At 37.0% G+C, this 23,286-nt stretch overlaps 1 protein-coding gene across 3 annotated transcripts in view; it reads right to left on the bottom strand.

Annotated features, from left to right (window-relative positions):
* GULP1 (GULP PTB domain containing engulfment adaptor 1) overlaps positions 1-23,286 on the bottom strand; it is a 138,659-nt gene that overhangs the window by 3,281 nt on the left and 112,092 nt on the right. For 2 of the 3 annotated variants that reach the window (XM_030454661.1, XM_030454662.1), the window contains 2 exons: positions 11,848-11,986; positions 5,513-5,607 (listed from right to left, as the gene is read on the bottom strand). In XM_030454661.1, coding sequence (XP_030310521.1) covers positions 5,513-5,607; positions 11,848-11,986 — 234 coding nt within the window. Of the gene's footprint in view, positions 1-5,512; positions 5,608-11,847; positions 11,987-14,746; positions 14,972-23,286 lie in introns of all 3 variants that reach the window. The other variant, XM_030454659.1, reaches the window with a different exon arrangement.

Below are 23,286 nucleotides of genomic sequence, written 5' to 3'. Positions count from 1 at the left end.
TTAAGCAAATCCAAACCATAGGCTAGAACTTTAAAACCATATGAATATTTAATCACCCCACTGGCTATTGCTATCAAATGAGTAACGCTGAGAAGCAGAGTAAACTTCCTGGCAATGGTTACCAAGCAATCTGAGATGTTCCCAATAAAACCTGAATGTTTCTAGAGGCAGATTCGTGCTATGAGATGATGAAACAGCAGCACTACTGGGATGCAAACTTCTTCCAACTGAGCATCCCAGTTTGCCAAACCTGGGTGACAGAGTGCTGCCAAAGCTCAGTGGTGCATTTGACATTTTCTTCCCCCCTCTCTCTGTATTTTTCAAAGAGCATCAACGCAAATGGGATTTCAGGCAAACCCTATATGAGTTTCCAAGTCAAACACATCCTGTTATAACCAGACATTGTTCATTTACCCAAAGGCTATTATGAACTGATGTAGCTGACAATTCAGAGGATTAGCCCTACACAGTCCAGCCTGTTAAAACTGTAAACCCCACAGACAGAGTGTGTCTGAAATGCCTGAAATCTTTCCAGGTATTTACAGGCTGTTTCCATTTTTGTGGTTGTAAGAAGGATAGTTTGTGGTTCTGCCTGAAGACACTTGACACAGCTGCAGTGGTAGAACAGTTGCTGGTTTAGCAAGAACAAGCAGCTTCCCCCTGAGCAATCTGGAGAGTCCTTTTACCAAACATGCACCTCAGTCATGTCCTTCATGCTCTTAGCTGTCTTTCAGACATTTAAGCAGTGTTATATGTAAAGTATATTTAAGTGTCTTATCTAGCTGCACTTCCAATGCCCTTCTTCTGGCTAGCCATGAGCAAAAGAGATGATGCAATTTGGAACCACACATCTCACTGCTCCTGTGTTGATCATGTGTTTTTTTAATTATTTTTTCTTTTTACTGCACACAAAATGACACTTTGTCACCTGTGTTTTCTATGACTTTGAGCTATTACTACTTTTTTGAAGAAAAGTGGTCTCTTTGATCTTCTTTCTGCAACTTCACTCCAGACTACTTTCCTCACCTTTAGTCCTCCCCATTTAATCTGTGATATTCTGCATGGAAAGCAGTCAGAGTTTAACATAATTGTAATGTGATCACTGCCTATCCCTCAAGAGATTGCTGCACTGTATGTATCATTACTGTTTAAAAAAGCCTTAGACAAGAAATGTATAGGAATATAAACCAAAGAAAGCTCTACTGTTTCAGCCAATATTCCCATTAAATTAAATGCAACCCTCAAAAGTGGAAAAAAAAAAATAAATCAGAAGATCTGAAATCAGAAGACTGTGCCCAGCAGACTCTTTGGCAAAGTGATTGCAATCAAATTGGCAATAATCAGGAAGGACCTTCAGGTCTCCCATAGCCATCTCCATTACTAATCCCTCAAGCTTTGCAAAATAACTCCAAATTCTTACGTAAGTTTTGGAATCTCCAAACCTATACTTTGGCAAATATAGGATACGATTAAAAAGAATAAAATCTAATAAGCTGTTGTGGAGCAAGCTGTGTGAAGACAAGGTTTTAAGAAAAGATTCTCCTTTACAGACAAAGTTGACCTCTGATTAATGCAGACAACAAAGTACCCTGTGCTGCAGTTCTCACAGCAGTGCAGGATGATTTCAGCTTTATGTCTGCTTTCAGGAACACAGTTTATACATACACCTGAACTCCAGACAGCTCTCAAGTCTTATAGCTCCTACTTGAAGCTGCAGGGTAATTATTATAGCATCCATTCCAGAGCATATGCCCACTTCTGGCTTTTCACCCTAAACTCCATCATTCACAGCTGTAATAATAATGAAGTCAGCTGGAATGACTGAGTGGATAATAAATTATTATCTCTTTTAATCTTTTTTCTAAGAAGCCCAATTAATGTGTTAGAATATTTTTTCTTTAAAAATCAAATATATAGCCAGCACTTGGTACACACTGCATAATGTATACATAAAACATGTACCATTCATTTTAACACGCAGGGTTGAAAATATTTTGCCTTGTGTCATGCAGATATTTCAGCTTTTAATAACTTGCTGTTAGCATAGCACACTGTCTGTTCATTAAAAAAAACCATTTGTGCCATGTCTTTCTGCACTTAAAAGGTTCAGGTCAGAAAACTTCTCAAACATGCTGATTTTCAGGGACTGCAGAAGGCCAGCCTCTGATGTTGGAGTGGGAACTGGAAGGGATGTAATGTGTGGGTTTTTTCTGTGTTCACATCCCCATGACAGTGTCAGCTTCCTTACTTCCAAGATGATTTAACTCAAGAACTGAACACTTTTGTTATTCAGAAAAATAATAACTAACATATGTGATTAGCCTCTTAAACAAAGGGGCAAAACTTACTTTAACAGGAAAAAAGTAACCTGAAAATAATCCCTCTTCTAAAATTCCCACTTTTTTGTGTCTACAGCAGTAAGACATGAGCTGCTCTAGTATAAAACAAAGAACTTCCATTTTATCAGAAGATAAAGTTGCCAAAGACAACCTTAACTTACTTATCCCTGCCCTGTAACTTCACTTAACTTCATGAGCTTAAAGTCAGCACAAACCCAATGAACCAATGATAAATTCACACATCTCTGAGGAGATAATTGAGAGGGTTGAGAATAACTTATTTCAGATGGAAAGTTGTCAATCCTACTGACTGCTCTAGGCCATGAACAGAGAATGGCTTGCAGCTCCTGGAAGCTTTATGATATTAACTACCTTGAGATTTTAACAAATTACAGCAGCTGTTGTTGGTATGATTCATGATCCAACAAAACCTCTCCTCACTGCAAGATTTCTGGGAATACAGACATATTAATTTTATTAATGTCTGGATACATTCAAAATAGAGAGGATGAAAATAAGTTTAGGCATAAGGGTGGGGGAAAACAGGAGGTTGGAAAGTCATCAGAAACCTGAGCTGTTCAAGTCATATCTCAGCACATGTCACGAGTTTTGAGCTCTCCAAAAAGATCAGAGATTGGACTGGAAAATGGAACAGAAAGAGCTTCAGTGTGAAATCTGGAGCCTTGCTGAAGTTTAGACATATGATAAGAATGACCTAATATTATGAAGTGGTAGATGTGTTTGTAAATCACTTAACTTTGTATATTTAATGGAATTAATATTTACTGAAACCCAGGCTGTACTATCAGAATGTGAAGATAACAGATTCCTTCACTTGGAATTCCAGAGAAGAAGGCTACATTTTTCTTTCCTGTTTCTTTCTTAATATTAGATTTCCTAAAGGACACTTTCTTTGCCTATTTACCTTTTGTAGGTTCATTTCACATTCCCCTGTATGTGTCTAACAACTGCTGACCTCTAGCACAGCTGTATTTTGCATAAAGCAATGTTTTAAATAATTACTTCCAATTAAAAGCATTCCCAAATATGACTGCACTAACACAGAAATCAAAGGCTTGGCTTCCACCATTTCACTAATGACAATGCAATTATGAGAACTGGAGCTTTCACTACTACCCATGGAAAACAAACAGCAGCCAAAATGAAGGCTTAGTGCTAGCAGCTGCTAGGACTGACTAAAGAAAACTAAACTAAGTTAAAATACCTCAGACATTTTAGGCCCATAAAATTCAAATGGCTCAGACCTCGAGCTGGACATACAAAATATAAATCTTAAGAGTTTTGTTATATGTGCACAGATACATAAGCATAAAAATGAAACAACCAGACATGAACACATGCACATTTCAATTACAAATACTTTCAATACCATGATTAAAATAGGATATACCAACCATCGCTGACGCTAGGCACCCAGGAAAGCACAAGAAGACAAAAGAGATATTAGGAAAAATATGTTTCAATCTGTATTTTGCAACAACCACCTCAACAAGTAACTGCATTGAGCTTTTGGTTTGTTGAAACTCAATTTTTTTTCCCCATAACCTGAGAATTTCACTCTTGTTCTCAGTTGGATTATATATGAATAAGGTTTGTGCTTACATAAAGACCTACAAATTAATTCTCAATTCAAGTGTCAGGGTACACTAGACACTATGATTGTGAGACTGATTTATAATGCAGATTAAAAAGCTGGAAAAAATAAAATATACATGTGCAGGGGGGGAAACAGCTGAGGTTTTGGGGAGGTTTTTATTGACTGTCTCTTTTTTTTTTTTTTTTTTAAGCCAAATACAATGATAGGATGATAGGAGTTTTGCATTTTATGAATTCAAATATCTTTGAAAAAGATTTCTACTGTTCCATTCACTGATGTTTTGTGAGCTGATAACACTTTGCAGTATTTTGTATACTAAGAATACAAAGTTCTGCCCAAACATGAACTGTGATAAGAACTCTTGGTTTGTGACATTTAGCTACTGTCACAGGATCCTTCTTAGTATCCACAGCTACTACAGTCTATTTTTCCTGAAACAGGAAAACCTTGATATGTATCAATGTGAGGTGCTAAAAGCTTTGGGGGTTTAGTTTTAAAAGGGACTAACACTATGGCATTCACAAATCATAAGGTTTTTTACTGAAACTGCAAATAAGCCAGTTTTGGCTTTTAGCTATCTGCAACTACGTGGGCCAGAGTACAGGTGAACAAGAATCTCAGTTTCTGAGTGGAGTTTTGCCAGTGGCACCATCCTAAACCTGAGAAATAGAATTTCACAATGAATAGGAAACCAATCTGTTGGACTCTGTAGGCTTCTGAGATAAAAGAGGGCTGGAAGCCTTGGGAACATTTTCTGATGAGGAGCCAGGATCCTAGAAATTCAAGTTCTCAGTATTTTCAGCCTTCTGTTTTGCTGGCAAGCTGCTGGAAAGGCCAGATAAGCAAGCTGGCAAGGAACTAGCACTTTGGAAAATCTGACTGAAGGGAGGGATTTATTCCAAAATTCAAAGGTTTTCTCCTAGAATTGCCTCAAAACTAGGTCAATAACTGAACAGATACTGTTGAGTGCTTCAAAATCAAAAAACATGATCCAATAAAAACACACCAGATTAGAATTTTTGAATCAATTCTTGACAGTTTAATTGTCCCAGAGTGACATAGTAAAATGCAGCTATTTCTGAGGGCAGAAAAAATTGCCCTGGCCCCTTAGACACGTACTTTATCTATGGCAATGATGTGGAAAACCAGACTAATGCTACTGGGGAAAGGTTAGGGTATAGTGAAGTGGTGTAGATTGCTGGAACTGAGGAGTAACAGCATCAGTGGGTCTGTAGGGCTCTTGTCTTTGGCTCACTCAATCCCTTCCCAGGCAAGGGCAGCAGCATCCACTTTTATTACAGTGCTGTTAAAGCCTATATCAGTGCAGGTATCTGTATTAATACCATGGGCTAACATTTTTAAGGACCTTCAGGCAGACAAATTCAAACTCTAACTCAAAGGCCACGACAAAAAAGAAATAGCCAGAAGTTGGTGGGGTTTTTTCTATGTGCAGTCTGGGACACATTTTCAGAAACACATCACAGAATCACTGGTACTGTAAGTGTGTACTTCAAGAATATTCATGCAGCCATAGAAAACAGAACCCAATAGTTACCTGCATCTCATCTAGTTTGGACTGAATGTCTGGAGGGAAATCTCCTGCTCCGCAGCTAAAAGGGTCAAAAGGTTCTGCTCCAAAAAGGTCTCTCTCTGGAACAACAGAAAACTGAGTCACTGAGAGAAAAAGTACAGGCTACAACAACAGCTCTTTGAAAAACTCAGCTTATATGTCCTCACAAGCTGAATAACAGCACCTCTAGATAGGCAACAGATTCAGCACAACTTCTAACATCCACATGTGAAATCTGTTATCTTGATGAGGTTTCCAAAGGTTAAGACTCAAAAGACTTTTTTCCAAGAACATCATCAACTTCTGCTTAAGACAATTTGGCTTCCATGAATGCTTGTGCCTTCTGTAGGAATTCTAGGGATCTGATGAGAAGAAGTAGTTCCAATTTGAACAGGGCATCTTCTGCTGAAGGACACTGAAGGTGGTGTTATAGGTATTTCATAAATGAGAAGGGGACAGGACATCACATTTCAGATTACCATGAAGGCAGAAACATATTTTAGCAAGCAACCTTGCCTTCATGCCCACTGTCTGCCACACCTTACCAACCGGTTAAATACACCTTTTGCAACTAAAACTAACTGCCAGGGTTTTAAGGTCTTCGATATGATCACACCAAGAAAGAATCAAAAAAGCACAGGCCCCTGAAAGGTCCCTTACCCAAAATTTCCACTAAATCTGGATCCATAAATAGCATTACTGTAAAGCACTCTCTGTCAGTACCATACAGCTTCTCAATTTTCTTAACTTTCTAGTGGTCAGGGCTTTTTTGTATTTCCTTCTTGTCTGGACAAGAGGAGAGACCTCCAATACATTTTATTCTTAGTAGAACACAAGTTCTTCACATCCTACAGACTAAATATTTTGAGGTGGTTTTTATTTTCTTTTTTTCTTCTCAGTAATGGGATTTTTTTCTCTGTACATATAAAAGTGCCATCCATACAGACTTTTTCTATTGCTCTATTGAGTTGAAAACAATTTTGCTGTCCCAACCTTTCCAAAATGATTGCAAAATTTAGAGTACAAAGTTGATACAGTCTTGTCACTGGTGGAGAAAACATTAAAACCATATCCATCATTTAGGTGCTACCAAGCTGCACAACAAGAGTTTTAAATTATTAGCAGCTACCCGGATTTATTCCCAAAATACAGTAGAGACAAGCAGGAACTTGATAAATTACAGAATACAAAAACTGTGACTAAAAAGCTACAAACTCTCACATGGGACCAGGAGATGGCCCAGATCAGAGAGCCTTATTCCAAAAGCTCACTTAAGCCAAAAAACCCCACCACAACCTAGTCTTTTCTGCGTGCAAAAGAGACTTTAAGTGGGATAACTGAATGTAAGAATGATGATCTACCTCATCCCTTTGCCTCTTTCACAGCCAAAATGAGTCTGCTCCAGTACAACTCATGTCCTTACATGCTCTGATGCTCCTAACAAGTAACCCTCAGATGTGCAGCAGCTTTGACTTTCAAGCTAAACCTCTACTGGGCAGAAAGTGATTATACTTTCTGCTTCTCACCAATCTATTTGTTCTTTATGTAGATACATTTTCTGGTTTTTTTTTTCCCCTTCCCCTCTCCTCTCTAGTTTGTTCCTATCCTTAAAAGGAGCTGACAATTTTCTGTGTGGTCAGACAGCTAAAAGCAGCCAGTTTCAAAACCAAGCCTTAGAAAACATTCAAGGAATGTATTTCTGCATTTAGAAAAAAAGAGTAAAGACTACAACTTCTGCATTTCTTAGAACTAAAAGATGACTTATTAGTATTTTTGAAAGCAAGTATTTAGTGCACTATTATAGATACTGCCCCATCTATGCCTTCTTAATTGTCTTTTATTAATGACAACATGGAGCTCATGAACAGGAGAATGGCAAAGCTTTTCCTCCTCTAATGTCACCTGTTCTCAGGTGAAGGATTACTTCATTTATATTTGTTATTCAAGGCAGACCTTAAAACTAACCTGAGCGCATCCTGTTCTAAGTGATGAAGCCTTTACAGAATCAGATTCAAAACAGAGAAGTGTTTCCTAGCTGAGTTTCTATGAAATATTATTTTGGGAACCATGTCTATTACAACATGCTCAGCTTTTCAGCAGAGTGGCTTAAAGAGTCAATGGCAGAACTGCTTTTCTGCATTTAAAGTCTGTGTGCTGTTTGAGAGATTGCTGTGCTCAAAGTCAGGGAGAGAGAAAGTTCCATGAAATATCTGCAGCAGCACCATCAGTATTTCTCTTTTGACCAGAAGGTGAAGAACGTGTGGAAACAGAACAAATCCCAAGATGTCCAGTGCCCATGCACTATTGCATGGGAAGAACTCCAGAAGCTTATCTGTTAGTGTCCACCCCACTGCCCACAGGGGGAGCTCCTTTTTAGCAGGGATGGGACAGATCAGTCAATTTTTAATTTCAGGCCAGAGTATTTGCATGAAGATTAATTACAACAAGAATACCTTGCCTGGAACACTCCTCAAACTAACTGCAGCACAGACAGGTATTTCTTTCTCCAATACACAGCAACAATCAAGCCTTTGAATACAATCCTTTCAAACAGCACAGGTACTTCCTTTCCTTTTCCATTAATTTTTGGATGGAAATAAATCCACAGCTTGGGCATTGATCCAACAAATTCAGGACCATGAAATGCTGACATTTTATGTCTGCAGCTCAACCCACAGAGGACATAAACAGGTAACAGATTCTTGTTTCTGTGACCTATCTGATATCCTGGACAAGATGCACATAATACAGGAGAGTAGCAACCTGTACTCTGTAATAAACTCAGAACCAAACCACAAATATTTGTCTTTTCTGCTGTATTTTGCATCCCAATCTTCTTTACTCTAGCTATCACCCAGGCACAGAGTTATGCTGATGTATACTTTCCCCAGATGTCCTGGAACAGCTGTGATGACAATTAAAAATTAATCACACTGGAGACAAGCACCCAAGAAAATATTTGGAATAATGTGAGGTAGTGAAGTCCAGGAAGCCTTTCCTTTAGTCACAGGCTACTCCATTTATTTTTCATTTGGAATTATTACAGTAAAATTACAATAAAAATGGCTCCATCATTATTCTCACAATAGACTCCTAAATATCTCTGGAAATATAACATCTCAAAGCAGATGTCTACATCAGCCAGTTGTGACCTTGAATTGCTGAAGACTCATTTGAGTGAAATAAATCTTGAACAATTCAACAGAGAACTTTCCTCTCCAGTATTCTTCCCAAAGATTATGATAATGCTGTGCCATCAAGAAATACATAAATTAATTCCTCCTTTAACTAAATAAAAACAATAAATTAGTTCCATCCTTTCTGATAATTTACAAGACCATTTGCAATCCCTTACTCCAGAAGGGATGGCCTTTGACATTGCATTTTGGTTTGCACTAACTATGCATTGGCCAGCTGTTCACTGAAGCAGTTACTGTAATGTTCATGTTTAGCCTGCAAGCTGGTTACTGGAAATTCTGTATTAAAAGAAATATTTCTCAGCACCATTTTGAGTAGAAATACAACTTTGGAAAGGGCTCTTGTGTTTGAAAGAATTTTTTGCAATTATTACCTAAAGAGACATCACGTATCCATCCAATCTGCAACTTTCTGTCCAAAAATCATGCAATTCTTTTCTTTGAAATAGGTGAACCCAATGTATTTGCTACTACTGATATATCCAGTAGTGAAGAGACTTTTACTGAGAAGCCATATTGGTATAATGCTGAGGAAACATCTCCCTTTTTTAAAGCTTATAAGCTTTGAAATCACCACCTTCCTGAGAGAAGATCCATGTTGCACTCTTCCATTATTAGAATGCCAGGTTTCTTGAACTATATACCACTAGTAGTGGGCTAGTCAAAGCAAAAGATACCAATTAAAAACCCCTGATTTTTGCTGGGGAAACTGCCAAAAGGAGAGCTGGCAAGCAAGATTCTAACTCTTAGGCATTTCTTTTAATGAGAAGCTGAACTATCTGATGCCAGTTATCAGCTATGAAGGTCTTGGAGCAATACAAAGTGCTTGGTGTTGTTACTGGTTTCCTGTTTTTCCTCTGCAGCATTGGGTGATTTGTTAATTTAGCCAGTGGATGAGTAAGATGAAATCTGCCTTTGAAAAGCTCATTTTTTTTTTTGAGCAGACCACTTGTACCATCCCCAGGTAAGAGGCAGATGAACTTCACTTTGGTGAATGGAGCAACTGAGTTGACACCTGCAAATAACTTGTGCATCCCTATCTTGTACCTTGTTTACTACTGAATGTGATAAAAGTTATAAAAACGATAAAATCCAAGAAAATCACCCTATTATTTCATTAAAAGTGATGGAAAAAAACTGCTTAAGTGAAGAGACAATGTAGAGGTAAGAGCATGAGAAGCTGTGCAGGAAATGGGAGACTCCTCTTGGTTGCCACTTACCTAACTTGCACTGGAGAAAGAAATGCCAGTTTGCTTACACTGGCAGCAATAAGACCAAATAAAACAACATATTCTTGTACTTTATTAAAGAAATGCAACATTATACAGCTTCAATGAGACTCATGGGAGCTGAACTTTCTCATCTAAGCAAATAAGCCCTTCTTTGATAGTAAAAGACTCTTCTTTCAAGCTGCACTTTTGAAATATGACAAAGGTTGTTAATAGCTGATGAATGCAACAATTTTCAACATCTAAAGGACTAATGATGTAGACTGAAAAAGCAGGGATCAAAAGCATAAAGACTGAGATGCACCTGAGCAATCTTTCTCTGAAGCCCAGCACACTTTCATTACCATTCACTTACTCCCACATCTCTGCACTACATCATTGTAATTTAATGCAAATCAAGTGCAGAAGAAAAAAAAAACTAGTTAAAATAACATCACTTAAAAAGCATCTTATTTATAGTATTTTCTCTATTACCCAGCTGTAATTCTCAAGAGCACTCCCACATGATTTCTAGCCAGAGTTTCAAAAGGTAGGGCAGTAGCTTAGAAAAAAACCCCAACTTGTCCTGTAAATTCAAGTTGAGTTATTATTATTTTTGAAGCTGGGTATGCACATTGAGAATTATTTTATGGCATTTTGTGTATTTTCAGTGCAACAAATTTCAAATCACAAAAGGAGTTCTCAGAGGAGGCCTCTTGGAATTATTTTTGCATTTTTCTTTACTCAGTGATACAAATTCTCTAAACAGAACAATTTCATTTGAACATTCTAATGTTCTTTTATGGGATTTATGAGCAGTTAATAATATTCTGAAGAGAACTGTTTTAAATTCTGTTAATATGCACTTTGATAAACCCACAGAAGTTCTTCTAAATTAATTAAAAATCTCGTAAAAAAAAAACCAACAAAACCAAACCAGATTCTTTTTAACCAAAACCTCCACACCTACTTTTTCTGTAGGGCATGACAGTTGTTCTGAGCAATGGAAGTGACAGGTGTGGAGGATATGGCATTGGGGAAGACACTGACTTGGTTTACAATGCATTTTTATAACTGGGCACAGCTCTCATTCACAACTGAAAATTCTACATATTAGCAGCATTTCCCCAACCTCCTTACCTCTACTAAAACAGGCATCAGAAATAGAAGATACTAAGCACAGACTAATATTGCTACAACCTCTAACATTGCTTGTGGATGCTCTACTCTCCTTTAGCCCAAGAGATTTCCAAAGTCTTTACAAATACTTTGTGAACTCACTGAAGATTTCCACTGGAGCCCAGAACCTTACCCTACCAGCTCTGGAGAGTGAAATTGTCATTGTTAATAATTTTGTGAACATCTTTTAGGAGTGGTCCACGTATCTGGAGGGGTCCATCAATTGTAACTCAACAACAAAGCTGGAGATTCTATGAAAAGTAGCATTAAAAATAGTATTCCAAGAAAACCTACACCTTGAGGGATTTCTTCAGCTCTCCCTTTTGCATTGTCTTCACCATACTTACTCCACCTGCTGTCTTCCCCAGCTTTAGATACTACAACTGCAGCTTGACAAAGAACTAACAAGGAGTAAAAATAGTTCTTCAAGTACGTACAAAAGAGATACTGTAAAAGAAAAGCTGAGTTAAAACCCCCAACCAAAATCCTTTCAGCTGTTTATATAATAGCTTTAGTTAGGAAATAGATCTGTTTATAATGTAAGTTGGTAGCAACATCAATGACTTTGGGAAGATGGGATAAAAATGAAATGGCATTACTGAATGTGATACAGAAAAACTCTATTTGGCTTTCCATGCGAAATGTACTCAAATCTTTAAAGATGCTTTACTAAAAAAAAAAAACAAAAAACTTAATAATGTAAGCAAAAAATTAGGTCAGTTGTTACAAAACTTACTGATCTCTGTAGATCTACTGGGTACTGGAGGAGGCTGTGTACCATTGCGAGTAGGTGTTGATGACTGAGGGGATATGGGAGAAAAGGGAACCATATCAAAGATGTCAGTGGAGGGTGATTTAGGTGTCACACTGCCTGCCTACAATAAGGACAATAAATATTAGGGCAATATTTCACATGAAAAAGATCACAATACTGAATTCTTCAGCATGCAGAGAAAAGCCACATTTTCAAACCCATGAAAAATAACCATCAGCATGCAAAAACATCTCCTGACAACCAAGCAAATGGCATTTGCAGTTCAGAGTCTGAGACATGCTAAAACTCTCCAACATATAAGCAGGATTATAATTTTTCCATTTATAGTCCACCTGGTTTAGCCAGAAATGTATCTCGGTTAAACCTGAAAAAGCTGGTGACAAGCAGTTCCATATTGCAGACAGATGAATACAGACACATTCACAAGGCCCATTGAAGTTAATACTGCAACAACAAAACACTATGCTTCAGAGCACACAGAACCAGTGGTTTCAACTGGAAAGATACTATCTCAGTATTTCTCATTCACTAATTCTTCCTTACGTGATCACTTATCTGGCAAGCAAAAAGCCTGGCCTGGTTTTTTACTTATTACTGACCTTATTACTTTTTGGTGAGTAATAACCTATACATGCAATACACTGAATTTTAATATCCAAAATAAAATTCTCATCCTTGAACATGGAACAGAAGAGATTTTGTTAGTAAGGGCCAGGAATTTGGAAGGGTTCAAAAAACCATAAGCAAAGTAACCCCAAATCTGACAATTAGTATCATTCTATAGCCATATTTATTTCTTAGTAATTAATTCCTCTTGCCATCAGTCCATCACCTTCAGGACACAAATGAGGCATAGTGAAGTCAGAGTAAACTGAACACTAAAGACAAATAATGAAATAGATTAAAACTTTGATGAGTTGAAGCCAAAAAATATATGCAAAACCAGTTTGCATGTTAATGTTATTAGGCAGTAGAGCCTCCCTACACCCTGACCTTACAAAGACTGCCCCCAGCCAGGCACCAAAATATCCTCATGGGCATAGTACAAGATAAATTAGTCACATGGATTCTTTCATGCAGAAGACATGAATAGGACAGCCTGGCAAAGAAAGCCTTCAGCACTGCTGGTCCACCAGAGTTCCATGGAATTAATCCTAGTTTTGGAATGCTGCTTTCCTTAGTGCTTCTCCTGCAGCAACTGAAGGTGCCCCTGACACTCATCCCACAGGTTCCTGTGCCAAATCTATAGGAAGCCCTGAACCACCTCCATTTCTCTCTGCACTTGATCCACAGCCTGACACTGAACACACTGCATAAAGAGAAAACTGGACTCTGAGCTCCTCTATTTTCTATTTCTTAGGAGTCTTGACTTCATTTTGAAAATTTGGATTACCAGAGATCTGTAGTTCTATAGGAGCTCTATAGGAATTCAGTATCCCCCAAAATCTGGAATATTTTTACCTAAGGTATACTGAAGGATTAAAAGAAAATTAAAAATCCACAATTAACAAGTGGGTTTGGGTTTTTGTAATTAAAAAATAAAATTCTCTCTGTCACGTTGTTCCCTGGCAAGACCACAGGTAAATTAACTTCATAAAACAACTGATTTTTAAGATTTTTACTGATACAGAACTCTTAGTGATCTCAACATGAGTTAGGGTTCTTCCCATCTCTTGTGGGAAGATCTCAGTCCATGCTGTTCAGACACACCAGGCTGTTATTATTGTGTCCATGGATCTTGCATTAACCACCTGGTGCCTTTGTGCATAATCAGAGAACCAGTATAGAGTTAAGAAGATCACTGGATGTCTGCTCCCACCCAAAGCTTGACCCAAAGTAAACACAAAATCCATCTCAAATCCTGTTCTTCATACAAACCAATCCCTCCCTGATTGCAGATCAGCTTTGTCTTCAGCAGGAAGACAATTAACCTATGTATATTAACCTATGTTTCCCATCAGCATTGATGGATGTCTTGGAGATAATCAGTTCTGATCCAGATTCTCCATCTTTGCTAAGTGTTTATAGCTACCTAAAAGGCAGGTCAATAATCACAAAGTATTTGTTTGGTTTAAAATAAGTCTTTTAGGCAAAAAAAAGCAAGCCCAAACTACACTGCCAGTTCCTCTCTGTGTGCCATTCTGTTGGACCCACCAGCCATTTTAATGCTCTTGACACAACTTATCTAAGTAAAACTATGATTTAGTAATTCTGAGAAATTCTTTTCAGTACATATGAGCACAAGAAGCATTTTTTATTTAGTCAACACATGCAGAAAGCCACGATGATTGTCAAATACAGCCCAATGTTAACTTGCAAATGGAAGGAAAGTTGAGAATATGAGCATATTGCTAGGAAAAAGCAATATGCCCACTTAGTATTTAAGAATTCAACCTTCATTTTGCACAGAGTTTTTATAAAGTATGCTAAAAGGTACTAAGTGGTCAATTGGTTTTCTAATAATCCATGGGACAAGGGGGGGGATCCCGTGAAACTGGACCTTCAGAACTGCTTATTTTGAATAACTACTCTTAATATAAAGAATTTTTTAAAAATCTTGACAGATAATGCAGAGGCAATTAATTAATGGGCTAATTTAAACATGTTGGGAAAATAAGAATTTTTCTTTTGGAAGCAGGAGAGAAAAACCTATGTAGAAATAAGAGCAAATCTTTGCAAATTCCACATTTTAAAAGTATCCCTAGAGAACCTAAGACACATCTGTTCTGTCCTTTAACTACTGTACAAAATGCACACTTTAAACACAAGTTTAATACACAACAGAGAACACAGGAAAGCCAAAAAAAAAAGAAAGAAAAAAAAAAGTGACAAAGCTTTTGCTTTTGCACAGCAGGATTACACGAGGTCTTGGGCAGCTGTATTCACTGGTTGGTTTTGGAAGACCACTTTTTGAAGGTGGTGGTATTAACAATCCAGGTGGTAGCCTAGAGTCAGGAGAACTCCTAGGAGTAAGCGTAATGGAAGAGATATCTAAACAAGGAGGTGAATCCTCATTGTTACACCAGAAAAAAGCAGAGGGTCTTTGAAACATATGTTCATCATTATCACATTTTATGTGCAGCAGCTGAAAAGGAATCACAGAAAGATAAAACATTCTAAGGAACGGAACGTAGTAACAACAGGGAAAGAAGAAGAAAGAGAAACAACCAAAAAACAAACACACCACAAAGCATTTCATACTTTTAAAAAGTTTGTCTGTTCAGTGCTATAGTTAAGAGATAAATAACTTGAAAATACATTAAAGAAAACCTAAAAATGCACCAGAGTAATAGACAGCTCAATACTAAGTAGAATGAAGATGACTTGCTCCTTGATAATTACACCCAATAAAATGGAGACACACATCTTTCCCAAAATGGGAAAATGTGTCAGGTGCACTGACAAATGTCCAAATCCCCAAGATCTCAGCAATACCTCATGTCTGTGTGTGTAAAGCTGCAGGTAAGCACAGATCTGAAGGGCAGAGGTACTCTGGTGATTAAAGCACTTGTCAGTTTTCATCCTACAAACCAGGAAACACCTACCATTCATATCCCTACAATATTTAAAGAAAAACTAAACATTTAACTACAATCTTAAAGCTGAAGCTCACAGTGCACAAATATTGATGTTTACATTAATAGCAGACTGTTCTATAGAATGTGAAGACTTAAATATTTATGGACAATGATAACTCCTTGCCATCTCCTCTGTGTGAATGAATAACTAATGGAATGCAGCATTTTCAGTAGAGATCTCAAAAGTTGAACCATGGTTTTGCAAAACAAAGGAATCCCCATATCCCCACAACATTTGGTCAAGATGCAGGAGGAGAATAAAACTTCACTTCTGGGGAAATTAAAATAGTGAGGACTGTAATATTCTCTGGATCTCTTGAGGACTTTACAAAACATCTTCAAAGGAGCCAAAAGACCAATATCCACACCAGAATACAGCTGGTAAGAGTGTTCAGCTAGGACAACTAAGTGGTAACTACAAGAGGTTTTGATTATGATTTCAGGAGTCTTATTAGACTACAGGTAGGAGACTTGCAATGCTACCATGTAATACTTGCTGCTATACATATATCTGGAAAAAATAGATCTCATAACCATAAATAAATACTGGAAGATACTAAATACAGTCAAATCAAGGAAAGAAGATATTTCCCTGAAATGCAGAAGAGCAGAGGATGAGTAGTTTCCATAAGAAAGCATGTGTATGACACAAAAAAAAAATCATTCAGAAACCAGCAAAATGCATATAGGATGCAAAGTAGCAAAGCTGTGAGAATGATGAAGAAATATCACATCCAGGTAATGAAAGGTTTCAATACACAGCCAGAATATATGCTATTTGTATCACTTGATCCCTGAACATTGAGCAGTCATGTCTTCTCCTGTTTATTAAATAAGCTATAACCTTGGGGACATTTCACACCAGCCAGGGTGCCAAGCTTCAGAGGATTACACAGCAGGCTCTTAAAATATAGGACATATCACCAAATTCAAAAAGTTCAGGAGAAGGGAACAGGCCCTAACTCTGAAGATTATGACACAAAAAAGGGTATAGCTTCTGAAACTTAGTGCTCTTATACCAAATTATATGGGAAACATAAAGTAAAAATATATTAAATAGCCACGTTATGTGGCAGTTGTATTCTGTTTGAGCTTCCCACTGTACAAGTGAACACATTGAGTTTTCAGGTTGATCTATAGCTTTCCAATTTGGGCCACTTCATCATCACAAGACAACAATATGAAATCTTTCTTAATTAAATTAACATAGTTAAATGGACTTGATCTCTACTGTGATTAGATGCTATTATGTGCCTGTCAAAGAAGTTTTTTTTGACTCATTCTACTTCTCATGATGCTGCAGGTGCACTCACTGTTTGGCTGCATCATACCAGAAAATACATCATGATTGATATTGTTAATCAAGAAATAATTTCAAAATGGTTTGTTTTCACTAAGTGTCTCAAGATCCTGATTGCAATCTCTGTGCCACACCCCAGAGGAATCACATAAACGTGTTATTGGATCAGAAAATGTTTTTCTTTCTTAGAACATTGAAGTTGGTAATTTACAGAGAAGTCACAGTGGATAACTGCAGTGCTACAGGGAATCCTGGGGAACTTGGAACTGGAAATGAAGCAGTTTACAAGATTACAAGGTACATGAAATTTGGGATTACTAAGGATATATAAACTCATAAAATACTATCCAAGCATTAGCAGTTTCGTTAATTAACTGCTACATTTTTAGTTCATTTAGTATTTTTTTCCAGTAAAATGCAATCTGACATTGGCAATTTCAAATTTATTTAACATCCCAAACAATAGAGTTTTAAAACCTCAGGAAGAAAAGCTCACGACACTGAACACAGAATTTTAGAAACTGAAAGAGCAGAAGACAGACAAAGAACAAACATGTGCATTTTCCCACTTGGCAGTGCTAATGGAAACATGAAGCAAGTGATATGGCTAAGCACATTCCAAAACTGTTTTCTGAAATGTGCACACAATTCCAAGGTCTATCTTGGGCTTGTCTCATGGGTGTGTTAAAGATTTTTAATGAGGGCAATAGTTGCAGGTGGCCCATACTTCATAGTCACAAGTAAAGAACTTTTTAAAGAAATTGAACCCATCAATGTCTTTAATGTCCCGTATCAAAATGGAGGGGGGTTTTGCAACACTGCCATGACACTTATGGTGAGTGAATGAACACCATTCCTTTTGGGGCTGGTTCTCCTCCTACCATTTTGATTGCCCTTCAGTTCTGCTTTTCTTGTCTTTCACTGTTCTTTCTTTGAAGTTCTTTTCCTGAATACACCTGTTTTCCTCTCAATTTCAGAGTCATGCAGTTGTCACAACTTCCTCTCTGCTTTAAATATGTTACCCAAAACCAGGGCATGCCTGATGAAATCCAGCCATGTCCAAAACAGAATAAAAAATCTCTTATCAGGGGCTCCTTGGTGGCCTACAATGGTTTCCTGTTCAGTCAACTAAAAAAAACAAGGGTTCTAACTCTATCTCCCTGCTAAGCCACACATAGACTGTGTGTACAGCTAACCCAGGATGCTTAAAGCAACACTAGAAATATTAATAAAAATTAATAATTATACTTACTATATAATAGTTATAATTAAAAGCACTTATATTAATAGAAAAAATGCCATGTGAAGTTGTGTACCTAGGGATGCACTGATCTTTGGAGGCTGGATTTATACATAGCTGGAGCACCCAAATCCTTGCTGTGATACAAACTTAAGCAGTGTCATCACAAGCAAACAACAAAATTAAACTCATATTGTCCACTCATAATCAAGACCAAATGCAAAGAAGACCCCCAGTGACTCATGTGTTGCCAAGCCACTTAAAGAGATGAAAAGTAAACAGCACAGATATAGAAGTCATGGGAACTTCAGCTGTACATGCAGGGGAGTAAGAAACAAAAGAAAGTTCCCGTGCCAACACTTCCCATGGCACAGGGAAGAACAGCTCTAAAAAAGACAAACTCCTCTAAGGGAATTCCAACTTTGGTATAATATGTCCTTGAAAATGAAAAAAAGGTACAGTTTCTATTTCATAACACTTCAGTATTGGCAAATACAGACATTTCAGAGACTAATTTTAAGAAAACTTTTAGCAAGGCTAGCAAACTTAAAAACACCCAAAAGTAGAAAAAAATATTACTGAGCAATTTCCTGTTTACTGAATACATTGAACAGACCTAAATCTAAATAGTTACTGTACTCTGAGAGTAAAAGTGTGCAGAATATTGATACCTCAATACATTTGATGTGAAAGCATTTTATAATACAAACTAGTTTCATTTTTTTTTTTCAACTACAACCTCATTGCTTTAATGGCATCTTTGATAGGTTCAGAAAGAAATTTCATTTTCCCCATAAAGCTTATAAACTGATAAAAAACCACCTAAATTAGGCTGATGCTCATTTGGCCACATGGCTGGATTTAAAACAGAAAGAGAAAAAATTTCATAGGGATAGTAATAACCAAGAAACAAGGTAATTTGGAGAGGAAATGTGTCTTTTAAAAGCAGAAGGCTACTGCTCTCAGGGATGTGCATACTGCAAAAATGTAAAGGGTAAGTAACTGCATTATTCATGCATACATTTTGCACCTCTTTCAGCCTGCTGTTATTTTAAAATAAGTCCTCAAATGAACTCTTACATGGCCTGCCAAAATCTGCAATACAAGCAAGAGCATGGAAAGTAGTTTTAGATTAGATTTCTCTTTGCGTTTCCCAAACAAGCCCATAAATTGCACTATTTTTGAAATGGAGAGAGAAAAGTAATCCCTGATTTTTGAAGCTATTTTCAATTTTTAGAGGTGAGTGGTTGTTTTAAAACATAGAACAATTGAGGGCTAACAACTCACACTGTAATATTACATGTCATTATTATTGCCTAAAAACTAATTGAAGTAAAACAATTAGTAACAGGTATTTCAGCTGGAAAAATCCTCATATGTGAAATATCAATCACACAAAATAGTTTTAATTGTTAGCTTAAAATGAAGCTGCAGCTTCCAGTTCTCTGCTTGCACACTGTAACTCACTAACTTTTAGTTTAAGCCACCGAGGGATTTTGGATAAGACACCCTGGGTAATAGTTTTTATACACATTTTGATGTCAGAGATCAGCAAATCAAGACTTTTATCACTGCTTTGCAAATCAGTTGTTGCACATTATGATCCAAGAGTTCAATATGTGAACAAAACGAATTCCTTTCAGAGAAACAAATTTGTCAGTGAAGTCATGGACTGCAGTTCAGTCTGATCTGTTCTTGAGCATCACATATATTAAGTACCACCTTACATAAACTGTGGGCAAAATAGTTCAAAAACATTTTCGAAGTAAAAGAGGCTTTGAATTTTAAGTCTGAAAAGTTTTATAATATACAGTAATACACTAATAGTATGTATTATATTATTATATTTGATCCTGAGCATGAATTCCAGTAAATGGCTTTATGTAGGTCTTCACATTTAGGTAGCAAGGCAACTTTAAATTACAAGTGCAAGTTAAGAAAGTTTATTTTAAATGACAATCTGCCTGGACCTACTTAGAACTGAAGCATACTGTAATTAGTGTGTTTGGGTTTGTTTTTTACATGTGGAATGAGCCAAACATTTAAAACTAAATATGTATTAAGTTATCCATCCCCAGTTTAAAGAGGGTTTCAGATTCTACTGTCTTTTTGACACTTTAGTGAGAACAGGAAATGAAATATTGTCCTGTCCATGGGAAAAATGGTCTGGGAATCAGAAGACTTCAGCTTTAGCTTCAGTGTCAGAAAAAGCAGAAATGGTTTTTAAAAAAAAAAACAAACCACCACAAACTGACAGTGTCAGGGGTCACTGAAGTAACACAAAAAGAACAGAAGCTATTTTCAACCTAGTTCATTTCATTCAAAATTAATGGGAAGACCAATGTGTCTAGAGTAAGTAGAGACACAGAAATCACTCAGTTTCAGAAGGAAGAAGCAGGAGTGAAGCACTAACAGCCTGGCACTGCATACAAATGATACCAAATAAAGGGTGAGGGTGACGCTGTTTGGTGTCTGTACCAGCAGCATTTCACACTGCAATAAATGCCCAAACTCCCAAGACTTCTCTTACAGGGAGGAAAATCCCTGTAACACATCCCCTGCCAGCCTGAAATGATGCCTGCTTGGACTGCGTGGATTGTGGCCCACCTTGGAGAGGGCTGGGATTTGAAGGGGATGCAGTACACATGATGTCAGTGTTTGTATTTGTCATGTCCTGTGAACCATCATCACAGGCCCCTGCAACAGCTTCTGCTTAAGTATATACTTCTATATAAGTATATACTTAGGTATATACTTGCTTAAGTACATACTTGTTTCATCAAGTTGCTAGTGCTGACCTAAGAGCTACATTAATTGCTGATTACCAAGTGCTTCTGGGACTACACATTTAATCCTAAAAGGAAAAGTCAACAACCTATAAAGGCAGGAAAACCTTTTTCAGCACATCAGACAAACGCTGAGAAAGTACAACCAGCAAGCATAAGATATGAAAACCCAAGGTACTATTTAAGCACAAACAGAAGGAACTTTATAACCATCTGTAGCTGGATCCTGAAACTCAACATTTCTTCACAAATGACTGTGACATCAGCTAATGTCACATGTACTTTTATCATCACTGGGGATCAAGTGTCAGGGATTAAATTGCCATTGATCATTAAACAATCCCTCCCTAGACCTCAGCACACAGAATAATGTCCAGCTGACAGATAAGGACTTAAAGCTGTATCAAATTAATATAAACAAATCAAATCATGTATTATGTCTAAAAAAAGCTTCAGAAAACCCTTGTATGGCACTGGCACATCTTACAACTCAATAGCTTGGATATGAAAGCTGAGAGACAACCTAAACCTTGAAATTTAATAAATCTGTTTTAACTCATGAGAACTGTTACGTTCATTACACATACCATGGAGAATATCTGGAGGGAAGCAAGTCTTCCCTCATCTAACCAAATGTGCTCAGCAAGTGACTCAGATGAGGTATTATTCCCCATGTTGGGAACTCTGCTTCACTTTTGTAAGCTATTTTATTTCAGTATTTAACAAAATATCAGAAGTTTCAAAACTTCAGATGAGATAGAAGTACTATAGCTGTTTTCTGAATCTGAAGATGCAGAGCAGCATTTCTACAGATATTGTGAATGATATGCTATTTGAAAATTTTAAATAAGAATTCAGCAAAAAATTGATATTTTTTAAAACTAAAGTGATCCTTTTCATTGCAGAAATCACGTGGAAATGCAGGAAAATATTCTTTGTTCCACTTTTGCTTTTTTCCCATAGAGCTGAGACTTTGGAAAGTCATGCTTAAAATAACAGCTGATTTGAACCAGAAATGTATAAAATTAATTGAGAGCTGTAGGAGGCAATCAGTTCTCTTATGAATTGTTTGCAGCTTCCTCCTTCCACACATATTTATTGCTTATAGAGTAAAAATGACACAGGCATCAACAGCTGCTCTTCCAGACACTCTGACTTATGATCCCTTCAAAACGTTTCTGCTTCCTTTTCCCTACACTGGAGTCATAACCTCCTCACTCCATTCCCTCATTTATTTTCCACCTAATAGTTTTAATTCCATGTACTTTCAGGCTAGCAGAACTCAGAGCTAGGATTTCCACCCTCCAGTTTAACACAGCCCTTCTTGAATGATGTCTCCTGGTAGGGGACACCAGTTGTGTTTGGTGGATACAGTTGTGTTCCTAGATTTATGTTTCCTAGAAATATGTTAGGGTTTGTTTGGTTTTCTCTACTATTGGCTGCACAACTGATCACAGAATTATCTAAGTAACTGAATCCAAAGTTCTGCTTGAAGTAGGATCCAACTAGCTGAAGCTGCTGAGGACTATGTATGCCCAGGGGAGTTCTGAACGTCTGGAGGAGCTCAGACAGCTCCAACTTCCTTGGGCAACCTCTTCCAACACTTATGCATTTATATAAATATATTTTCTGGCCAAACTGCTTTAGGTATTAACTATGCTGTCAGATGGCACTTACTGGAATTCTAATAATGAGGAAAATCAGAAATTTGTGACAGGAAATGTCTGCAGGTTTCTGTTTCAAGATTAAGGTGTAAATAAAGCAATAAAACTGGATGAGAGCTGGATTTATGAAGTGCATTGTTAAATTTATTTAGAGCGTAGCTATAGAAATCTAGAGAATTTCTATATATCTGATACATTTCTATAAATCTGATATATATTTATTAAAATCAATTCTCATGTATCATTATCAGAATTGTGTAACTTTGTTGTAGCTAAGTGCTATTTAAGCAATATGCATATTGGTTGCACCAACAGGAAATAAAAATAAAACACTATTTTGGGAGAAAATGTATAAATGGCTGGCAAATTTAGATCTAAACTTTTTTATAAGGAATGAGACACCATTGCCTAAAAAGCCAACATAAAGAACAAAATGCAAGGTATTTGTCAGTATTAATTTTCTTCAATTTTTTTTTTGCTAAATGGAGTTATCAAGTTATTAACTGAAATAAAACAAATTCGTCTATCACAAGAGATTTAGAATTCTGTTTATTTGAACACAAAGGTACGTTTAGTTACTATAGCCATAAAAATAAACTATTTGCCTTGCCAATTAAGGAACATAAAATATTAAAGAATTTACTAAATTGGTTTTAAATGTAGCATGGAAGTTGTTTACCTATCCCTGAATGCTTCCTAAGTGAGAAGTCATCCATAATTTAACATTCTCACAGGCAGTTAATGCAGTATTTATAATTTTTGGTGCTCTCCCCTCTAAGCAGATTTTAGTCAAATGAAATGACAATTCCTCATGGGAACAGCTGTATCAGTG

Source organism: Calypte anna, chromosome 7 (assembly GCF_003957555.1).
Source record: "Calypte anna isolate BGI_N300 chromosome 7, bCalAnn1_v1.p, whole genome shotgun sequence".
In the NCBI taxonomy this organism is placed as follows: domain Eukaryota; kingdom Metazoa; phylum Chordata; class Aves; order Apodiformes; family Trochilidae; genus Calypte; species Calypte anna.
This window is presented reverse-complemented; position numbering and strand designations above follow the sequence as displayed.